Consider the following 11029-nt stretch of genomic DNA (forward strand, 5'->3'; position numbering starts at 1 on the left):
TGAATCCTTAGAAAAAAACAATCACGGGTCAAGAGCTTCTTTTCTAAAATAACCACCAACTTCTTTAAAGGCACAACCTATCTAAGGTTATAGCAATTTTAAATGAAATTCTATTGAAACTTTTGTAGAACTTCACATTTATGTTTTTTAAAAGAATTTCCACAGAAATCTATCTATTGACTTATAAGGGATTTTGCTCATGACTTCTCATTCTATTCAGGTTCTCATTCTACGGCCATCACCACGCTATGTGAACACCATTTCATGGTGCATCCAAGTTAGACAGTTAAGAATATTTTATAAAACTTCAGAACTGTAGAATAGGAAAAAAAAAAACCCAGTCTTCCTGAATACATCTGTTGAATTCTACCCAGCCATTTGAGCCTTCTATTTGTGCTGCAGCCACTCTCATGTCAGCCCTATAACTTCCTATTACCAAAGGAACAAGTGTTTTTTCCCCAGCTTCTCTCAGCAATTTCTTCTTGGGGAAAAGTTTAACCACAAAGGAATAAGAAAATTGGTCATATTAGCTCCCAAAAGATAAAAGTTCAGAAGCCACAGTTATTAGTGAGTTTTTCTTAAAAGACAAATAAGCTGAGTTCTGCTTTGATGTTGGAAACTTTAAGGAAAGGGATCGAGCCTCAAATATCTGCTCCACCATATTGTAGATACCAGGGTCCACCACTGCTCCCACTACAGTTGTGACAAAATTCCCAGTGAGCCGAATTCTACCTATAACATCGCATAATAAATGTGGACACTAGTCTCAATGGGAACAGGCACAAAGGCCAGGCTGCCAGCTCTCTCTCCACCATATAACAAAAAGGGAAGGGACAGCCAAACCGGCAGCAGCCATATGGGAGTAAAAAATACTCCTGCATCCTCGGTTATCAAGTTATTCAAAGTAACTTTATTTAAAAAACAACAACCACCACCACCCATTTCTAGACATTTCTAATCAGGCCACCAAGAAAGAATTAAATGGCAAGGCACAGCAAGTTTTCTAAAATACATGCCATAAAGACAGTCAGAGCCTCTTGTACAAACTAGTTTGGCAGCAATACTAAGGTACTGAATGGAGAAACTACATCTGATGTCAGCTTTGGTTTTCAAAAATACAGTGACTGGGAGAAATTCTGGAACCTAAACTTTATTTATAGTAAACAGTGTGGATAATAAACCTTAATGACTCACTACTCCAGAGCTTTGTTTCTTTATCCATTAAGTCCAAAATAACATAGTACTGTTCATGAAAAGAAGACCACAGACCATTTAACATATTTTATTAACGCCACAGTTTTTAAAATGTATACTGCCTGCCTCACTAACTGAATCATTAAAAGAAAACTTTCATTTCGCTCAATCCAAAAGCATGACACTTCACACATAATAAACTCTTGTTTTGAGGAATACGATATGGGAAGAGGAAAGAGGGCTTCTGAGTATTTCTTTTTCTTACTTGTATGACAATTTCTGAATCTAGTGACTGGGGTTGTCCACCTTGCCAAGATGAGAGTTCATGGGTACTACAAGGCAGGTGACACCTCAATGCAAGGGACTGCAAAAGCCAGTTTCCAACCTACTTTAATAATGGTTTAACAAACAGAAAAAGATCTAATGGTTACACTGTAACTGTAAACTTCAGTTTGCCACCCTTGATAGTGAGGTCTGTGCGGTGAAGCAGGTTCAGGTAAGGCTGTGATGAAGGTGAGTCTGTTAATTTACCCTTAAGCTACCTCAGATGACCTTGTGAGGCAGCTGCTGCATTCATTCCTGTAGGCAAGAAAAGAGAAGGCCTCTGCTAAGGCAAGGGCAATCCCCCTGTGTCCTGGAGACAGCTTCTCCTGTGCCAATTGCACACAAATGCCATAGCCTGGTCTGCTGCACTCTGCATTCTGCCCCAAACCTGGGATTCTATACCATTTTTATGTTCTATATATTAAAGTTATAACAGGATCCTATTTCTTTACTGCTATGCCTGTCCTCTATAAAGGCAAATGACAGACTGGAGCAACCAAAGATGAATCCACTGCGCCAAGGTGTTCAGAACTAGACAACCAAAAGGGTGAAAAAGCAGATATTAGAGGAGTTTGAGTTCAGGTAGAAAGCTCTCATTGACTTCAGAGGAAGCAGTCAGGCCTCAAGTCTCTGCCATGAGGCAGATATGCTGCCACTCTCACAAATGAGAACTTGTTTTTACTTACACAACACTTTCAAATGATAAGCCTGGAAGCTTAAATTAATAACTTTGCTAGATGCTAAAAATTATGGTCTTAATAAAGACACTAGATTTATGGCTCATTACAACAATCTGTAACCCACTAACCCCCCTTTTTGTCCTATAACCACAGGGCTATTACCAGGCCACTTCATCTGGAATGATCCCCTAGAACAGCAGTTCTCAAACTGTGGGTCATGACCCCATTTTAAATGGAGTCGCCGGGGTGGCATTAGACTTGCTGATGCAGAAGCTGAAGCCTGAGCCCCACTGCCCAGGGTCAAAGCCCAAGGGTTTCAGCCCTAGGTGATGGGGCTCAAGTTACAGGCTCCCCATGTACGTGGGGCTGAAGATCTTGGGCATTAGCTTTGTCCCCCAACCCGAGGTGGTGGGACTTGGGCTTTGGCGGGGCTTGGGTGAGCTCTGGCTTCAGTTCCCCTTCCTGGGGTCGGGTTGTAACTTTTGTTGCAGAAGAGGACCATGGAGCAATGAAGTTTGAGAACCCTGCCCTAGAATATTTGCTACTTATGCTAAACTATCTGTTCAATCTTGTATTTAGCTGTGACACTCTCTGTCCCTTTCCCAGACCTGACGAAGAGCTCTGAGTCGTTCGAAAGCTTCTCTCTCTCACCAACAGAAGTTAGTCCAATAAAAGATATTCCCTCACCACCTTGTCTCTAACTTTTTTCAGCAAGTTGGCCATCCCCAGGACTGCCCTGTGAAAAGTTCACCGAGTTATTTTTGGTGATAAATGCTTTTCATTTTAGGACCTCTCCAGCCTGCAGGAAGAGCATACTGAGGACAGTTTCCATTTATAAAAGAATATTTCATGGAACCCTACAATTGCAAGAGAGAAGGCCTCTATCACTATAGTGACAATTGACTTTTTTGTATCTTAAACTCACAGGAGCAAAGTTGACTTCCTGGGTGATGCTCAGCATATGACAGAACTAAAAGAACTGGGGGAAGGAGGGGCATCTTTTAAGGAGCTTTACAAACAGAGTTTTACATGTGGTCTAGTGGGTAGAGCAGAGAAACAGGAGTCAAGACTAAATTGAAAATTCTTTGGACTAGGGACCTCATCTTCCTACACATCTGTAACATGCCTAGGACACTATTGACACTGTTCAAATAATAAAATTAAGTAGGAAGAGCCTTAAATGCCATTATGGGCTCTGCTATAATCTGACTCTATGGACATTGCTCCCATTTCTCTATCTGTAAAACAGATAAAAGACTTTCCTATTTCACAAGGATGATCTGAGGATTAATTCATTATGTTCATAAACACACATGCAGTCTAAGAACAAAAAGTGCTATAGAAAGGCACAGTAGCAGCAATTTGTTTGTAACAGTAAGAATTTGTAAAGAACTTTGGGGTCCCTGGATTAAAGCTGTATCAGTATTAATATTGGTGTTGTGCACTGGAGACAGAAATCTTCACATATCTCGACAGGCCACAGTTTGGGCTGCTTGCGAACTCTCTCTCAACTCCTGGATGAAACATACAGTAGTACTCCTTTTCGAGATTTGCTGTTAATAAATAAATAACTGATTTTTAAAACAGAGCTTGTGAGTGAAGAGGAGGAGGTATTTTTGATTACATGACCAGCCAAATAGCCTGATTTTCTAGCAGTCAGAGGCGTTTCCTGCTTTGTACCCTTTATTATTGTATCTATGTGACAAGTCCATCATTGCAGTATCTGGACTTTGAACCACCCTACTGATATTACTTCCTTTTATGGGAAATGTGCCAAGTACAATGAAAGTTATTAAATGAACAAATTTCAGTACTTAGTTCTCTTTATGCAAATATTTACTAGTGGGTCCTTTCATTTTCTATAAAAACAAAAAAAATTCTACATTAAAACAACAAACTCTAGCTAAAGTAATTTTGTTAAGCAACCTTATCTAACAAGATCAGCCATAGAAAACAATGGTCTGACATTAGCTAAGGAAAATAGTTGTGAGTTTCATTTGAGTCTTCCCAGTCCCTCTACTGCAGGTTCTTACTATTATTGTTTTAATGTAACCTCTCTCTAAACCCTTGCTTTTAATACCTGTAGACTACAAGGCCTGCCAAAGAATATTTTTGTGGTTAATTTCATACCCTTGCAATTCTAGGGCTATGCTGAGCTAAGAGCTTCTGGAACTATATCTGGTGTTGAAATTAACCAAAAAAAGAGAGAAGTGAGGGGGAACTACATTTAGAATCCTCTAACATGGCACAGAAAAGGCTAGAGGAGCATGCTTTGTCACATTTAAAACAAATTAGACCCACAAAGGCATTACTTGTAGTTGTACTTTTACCCACAAAAGCTTATGCCCAAATAAATCTGTTAGTCTTTAAGGTGCCACCAGACTCCTCATTGTTTTTGCAGATACAGACTAACACGGCTGCCCCTCTATTACTTGTAGGGTAAATACCAACAGAAAAGGATGGGCTAAGTCTCTCAGCTCCCTATTTTATATATAGACAGATGATACAATTATACCCCCTTCACATGCCAAATGCCACATTTAAGAGAAACAGTTTTAGAACCTGATTCAGAAGTCAACTTAGAGGTCCCATTTCAAAATACTTTTGAGAAGTAAATATTAATGGCCACTAAGGTAAAGTTACCAGCAACTCAGAAAGCTAAAGATTTTTCATTTATCCCCAAATCAAAATAAAATAAAAATTCAAAAACAAATAAATCCAACTAGAGTATGCCAAGCAAAGTAGGAATAAGCTATTTTACTCATGACCAAGTCTACTGAAAGGAATTTTTTTTGTTCAAAATAAACACCCACAGTATCTTTTTAAAAGGCTATCTCAGCTACATGCAGGTACTTCTCACACTAGCTGAATTTCTGGGAGCTTCCAAAGAACATTTCCCCTTCAAAATTCAGACATGCAGGAGGCTATTTTCTGTTAATTTAAGACAACTCCTGCACATAATTAGACTTCATACCCGAAAACCTATATTTAAGAAATACACTAGTTGTGACAGAAAAAAAGTTAAAAGGCAAGAAGGTCCACAGCTAAGGGCGAAGAATCCTGGAAGATTTGGTCTAATTTCTAGGCACTCTGCATGTCTCACTGCTCAGGTCCAAGGACAACTGGGATGGAAGCTGGTAGCCCGGACCAAGGTAAAGGCGTGCGGGTGACCCCAACTCCCATTTCCATAGTTGCCTTACGGCCCCGAACACCCACTCGCTGGCACAACAGGGTTTTGAATCGGAATGGTTTTGCTTCTCGCCGCAGTATGGTGCGGTTCCAGGAGATCTCCAGGTGCCGGTGTGCTGGGGATTTGCGTTTGCTGAGCGACCTGGGAGAAACGCAGCCCGGCAGAGTAAAGGCCCCCACAGCTCTGGGACCCGGGGGGATCCCCCGGCCCCGCTGCTCCCCACAGCCCAGGGCAGCGGAGCAGAAACGAGCGAGCCGCCCCCGCCGCGGGGACCCGAGCGGCTCTGGCCAGGGGCGGGCCCGGATCAGCCGCGCGGCCCTGGACCCAGCGTGCGCGTCCCCCGCCTCCCTTGAGCTGCGTGGCGCGGGCGGCTCCATAGGGGCTCAGCGGGACGGAGCCGCCCGGCCCCGCGCGCGACTAGGCCGCGCCGCGCCCGCCCCGCCCGCTACTTTTACTCTCCCCCCGGTCGGGCCGCAGCATGCCCCCAGCAGCGCCGCCAACCGCTGAGCGCCGCCAGCCACCGTCAGCGCCATGTCGGAGCCGCCTCGCCGCGGGTCAGGGTGCGGGGCTGTTTTTTTTTCGCGCGGGGCTGAGCTGGAGCGGCATTTCGGTCGAGAGTCCGGGCGCCGCCCCTTATACGCGCCCGGCGCCTGTCCCAGGAGCGGGGAGCCAGGCCCCTTCCTGCCGTAGGCGGGGGTCCCGGCCTCTCGCGGCCGCTCGCAAGCCGCGGCTCCTTGGCCCGGGCTCGCCCAGCTTGGTCGGCCGGGCTCGCCCGCTTGCCTCCCTGGCCGCGTAAACAAGGGGCTGCCCCTGTCAGCTGGGAAGCTGGCGGCGGCGCGGCAAGAGCGGCGCGGAGCCTGGCTGGGGACGACGCGGCCGGGGAGGGGCCCCAGGGAAGCTACATCCACCGCCGGGCCCCGCGGGCAGAGAGCGCCCGGCTCCGCCCCACGGTGTAAGGGAGCTTGCCGGTCGGTCACTCGGGCCACACGGCCCCGGCCGGCGCCCGCGCCCCCGGCGCCCCCTCCCAGTTCCCCCCCGTGTCTGGTCCCCAGCCCCCTCCTCCCCCCGTGACGAATTGGCCGCCCCCCGTGCCTGGCACTCAGCCGCCCAAAGCGCCCCCCTCAGTGCCAATACCCAAACCCCCCGTGATCAGTTGGCTCGCCCCCCCATTTGCCGGCACTCAGCCGCCAGCGCCCCTCCCTCACTGCACAATACCCAGGCCCCCTCCGTGCCTGGCCCCAGCCCCCCGTTGATCGGTGGCCGCCCGCCCCCCCCCGTGTCTGGCACTCAGCCGCCAGCGCCCTCCCTCTTCTGCACAATACCCAGCCCCCCCCCGTGCCTGACAGTCATTCGCCAGCGCCCCTCCTCACTGCACAATACTCAGTTCCCCGTGTCTTGGCCCCCAGCCCCCCTCTCCCCCCGTGACCAATGGCCGCCCCACCGTGGCTGGCTCCCAGCCGCCCTCCCCCAGTGCCCAATACCCATTCCGCCCCCCGCCTAGCACCCAGCCCTGTGTAGCCAAGCTGAGCAGCAGCAGATAAGGTAATAAAAAGGGAATGTGAATGATGGCAGATTATTAAATAACTAAGAAGGTAACATTTATGTAACACTTTGGAGTGCAGGAGATGTATAGGGCCTTGAATACTGGGATGAGCACCTTTATACCTGTGTAATTGCCCTGCAAAGTTGCACCAGTTTAACTGTTGGTTTCTAAACCAAGATAGATGACAGCAGTCCAAAAAGCATTCTTGTATAGAAACACAAATGTTAAGGATCTAGTTAGCTGAGGCAATGCTGACCCCAACTTTGTAGTCAATGTAGACAAGGACCATAGTGTCAGCTAGCCATGGTTAATCCCACCTAGTACCAGAATGTGGCCTGGGAGGGCATGCAGTTTTTGCTATGAGTCCCCCACTTCCTCATTAGGTTGCAGTTATGAAGGTGCTTGTTTTTGTAGGATGAAGGGCTTCTGCAACAGGCTGACCTTTTTGAGGAATAGGCTAAGCCTGTTGGTGAGCCAGAATTTGGGACCTTATCAAAATCATGCAGTCTGGAAAGCTACACTTATTTTCCTTTGAGTAGGAGTATCCCATGCCATTGCTGTAAGTCTGTGGAAATTAATTTGGTTAAGGTGAAATTGCAAGTTTGTTTTCATAACCTTTACAGATTTAAAAGAAAATGTTTTTCATATAATGGCTAAGATGTGACACTATTTGAATCTCATTTTTTTTACTACATATCTGAATTCATCACTTAATTTCCAGGCCCTGGTTAAAAAATGTTGTATACAGATATCTTTACCCAGGATGCTATAACAATATTTTAAAAAATGTATATTTTAAAATCCAGTTTATTGGTCAATGTTTACATTCTTATCTACAATGAAAAAAATCAGAAGTCTGTTTCACATTCATCTGCAGTTAGATTTAATATCTAGGGCTCAATTCTAGTACATGGTTAACTTTGTGCACAGTCTATAGGTTTATTGAGTGCATAGTCTTTGGAAGTTCAGAGTCTTTGTACTGCAATGTTTCGCTTTCACACCCTGCAGTGTTGATTTGTTTTATTGTTTTGATGTTTACATTCTGGGTGATATTCAAGATATGTCACTTTTAAAAGTCATAACAAGAAGAAATATTTTCATGCTCATACTAACTTTGACTTATTAAAGTTAGAAGTGCATAAGTCATATCTAAGGCTTACTGAAACAGTTGTTTCTTTTTAGTGTTAGTTGGCTGGCCACATCAGTTCTACAAGTAAAGCTAAAAGCCACCTTGAAAATGATATGGTTCTTCTTAAAATCTTAATTTTACTAGCATTCTTTGATTCACTCCCAATGGAACTCCTGACAAAAAAGAGCATTACGCGCTCAGTTCTGCTAGAGATCAGCCCTGTGATGTGCAGGAGAGGGTATACTATGTTAACCATTGGCCTTTGCAGTGCCTAAGATTACAGTCCAGATCTGTGTTCCAAAGGTCTGGTCATCTTCTTGCTCCAGTGGGATACAGACTCTGATGCTTTTCCTCCATTCTTTAAATGTTGTTTGTCTTGGAACTAATGTATCACAACACATTTCCTGGCAACCAAGGGAACTATGTCCAATAATTCTGATATTTGCACAGTCCCACTTCTGCCAGATTGTGAGTTGTACAGACTCTTTTAATACCGAGTTTATAATTCTAACATGCCTTATAAGTACGCAATTATTCTTTCCCAAAATCTTTGCCTCTCCTTCTCCAGAACCCCACTATGTACCAGACCGTTTACTTCAGTTTTATATTTATTGAGAGAGAACCTGGGGCAGAGGCTCTCAAACTATGGTCTACAGACCACTTGCCAGTGGTCTGCAGAGAGGTGGCTGGTCACTGAGTGGTGGCTCTCCTCCTTTTTTCCATCTACTGATTTGTATTAAAAGAGCTAAAATTATATTATAGTTTCCCACTGTTAATTTTCAATGTAAACGGTTGCTGCAGTTGTTACAGGGATATTACACAATCATGAATGGGTGAGACAGTGGTCCACACACTCACAAATCACAGAGGAATTAGTCCATGAGACTATTCAGGTGTGGGCCATACTGTGAAAATGTTTAAGGTTCCCTAGCTTGGCGATTAGAGCACAAGGCTGGGAGTTTGGGCTGCTGATGCTGAGCCGAGAGTTCACTCTTCTTTACTCCACTGTGAGTCAGGAGTAAGTGGGTTGGTACTTATGTAACAGGCTTCACCTTTGCAACATGGTTAGAAAGCCCAAAAGTGCTGTTTAAACAGCAAAAGTGCTCTTTAAACAGCAACACTGCTGAATTTTCTCTGGTGTCGTGTGTGACAAATCCTTCAACGTGTATGTCTTTCTGCCTGATGTATGGCTGTTCTTCCAGCCTACTCACATGTCAGAACTGGCTGGGAAGAATGTTCTCTCCTCCACACACCTGATCTTGCTTTGGGCTTATCTAGAAGAAGCTGATTACAGATAAATATATTTTCCTTGGAGTTGAAGAAAGTAGTAATCTCTGCCGTGGATAAAGTCTCAGGAGGGTTATTCAGCCCCTGCCAGATTGGGCCTCAGTTGCGAAAGCCTGAGAGCGAGCCTATTGTAAATGTCATATTGTTGTGTTTCTATTAGAGGTCATACGTCTGCACTAACCTAGGATTTGAACTCCAGCTCAAGCCTAACCCCCCTTCCATCTACATGCAAATAGCACTAACCCAGAGTCCCATGGGGATGGAGGGTCCAAGCCTGAGTCAAGCTGCCACCCAGGGTTCAAGCCCTATTGCTTTGCAGTGTAGATGCATCCCCACTGGAGTTGTGCTCTGAGATCCGCCAAACATATCCCACAATTCCATGGGCCAACTTTGTTCTCTAGACAGTCAAGTTTGGTGAACAGTCAAGTTTTCCCACACTGCACCACAAACATAGGACTAAGGCACCCACATTTTGGGATGGTGCTAGGAAGTCTGGGATAGGCATAGTTGGGCTCAGCAATGCAGATGCTGGAGCCCCAGGTTCAGGCCCAGGCTTCAGAAATTCCTAACCTGGGGTTACAAATGAGTGTAGATGCTCAAGCGCTAGGTTAACAATCCCAGAGTCTGCTAACTCGACTGCTACTAAGCTTGGGCTTGCATTACAGAGTTGATATATCCTAGTGTCCATCCCTCCACCTTCAGCTATACCTTCACCCAATTTTGGTTATCCCTGCTTCCTTTTATTTGTTAACAACCCTTTAATGGATATAGAAATATAGTGACATTTACAGGAGAAAAATCACTCTGTACTGCAGACTGGGAGCAAATCTGTGCTAACACTTAGCATATTGGATGGTATTTAAAAATCACAGTTGAGATTTTCAGAAGTGACTAATGATTTTTGGGAGGGGAGGGGGGCTCTCCATTTTTGGGAACCTCACTTGGGGCTCCCCTAAAGGATCCTGATTTTTAGAGAGTATTGAGCACCTGCCATATGGGGGGAAAAAAATCTAGATTCTTTAAGGGGTCTCAAGCTGGACTCCCAAAAAGTTCACAAGCTGCTGTTGAAAATCTTAGCTTGTATTTTTTTAACAAGCTGCTTTGTCTGAGTTACAAACAATACCCAAGATGATTAAAACTGAAAGAATGTTTAAAGTCTCACTTAGCCTTCACCATTTCTGCTACTTATTTGTATTTTGCAATCCCCTCCACTTAGGACAATGAAAACCCAGCATTGGAGATCACCAAGGCTGCCTTCAATTGCTTTACATTGCAAACAACTGCTAAATCCAACCTAAATGCACATGCACAAACAGAGCATTGCAAAGCAGGGATGGTGAGACTCTTACCAGTGACCAGCTCTCAGCTGAGACTCCAAACTTGTTGAAGTGCTTAGAAACAGCTGAAATACAGAATTATCTTAAAGGATATTCGCACATACAGTAACACTGCACTGTTCAGACTACAAATGTGAATTAGTCTGCCACTATCTACTTAAAGGTGTAAGACCAAATGTCAGTTAGAATCCCTAGCTCATGGAGGATTTATAACCTGTGGCAGCAGGGCTCCATTTGCCTTACTTCCGTTTATTCCAGCTGCCAGTCTGTCCCAAATCAAGTGACTGATACTGGTTTGCAACTTGTCACAGAAGGATTAAAGTTACAGGTTTATCTTTCACCAAG

The 11029-nt window shown here is 44.8% G+C and overlaps 1 protein-coding gene across 2 annotated transcripts in view; it reads right to left on the reverse strand.

Annotated features, from left to right (window-relative positions):
- The window catches only part of INSR (insulin receptor), a 123085-nt gene that overhangs the window by 102398 nt on the left and 9658 nt on the right, over positions 1-11029 (reverse strand). Inside the window, exon 1 of one of the 2 annotated variants that reach the window (XM_032782860.2) lies at positions 5844-6148. The exons of the other annotated variant lie outside the window; for it this stretch is intronic. Within the exon in view, the coding sequence (XP_032638751.1) occupies positions 5844-5868 (25 nt within the window). The 5' untranslated portion in view covers positions 5869-6148. Of the gene's footprint in view, positions 1-5843; positions 6149-11029 lie in introns of those variants that run through there. 2 annotated transcript variants of the gene reach the window in all.

This window comes from Chelonoidis abingdonii, chromosome 11 (genome assembly GCF_003597395.2).
Source record: "Chelonoidis abingdonii isolate Lonesome George chromosome 11, CheloAbing_2.0, whole genome shotgun sequence".
Classification (NCBI taxonomy): domain Eukaryota; kingdom Metazoa; phylum Chordata; order Testudines; family Testudinidae; genus Chelonoidis; species Chelonoidis abingdonii.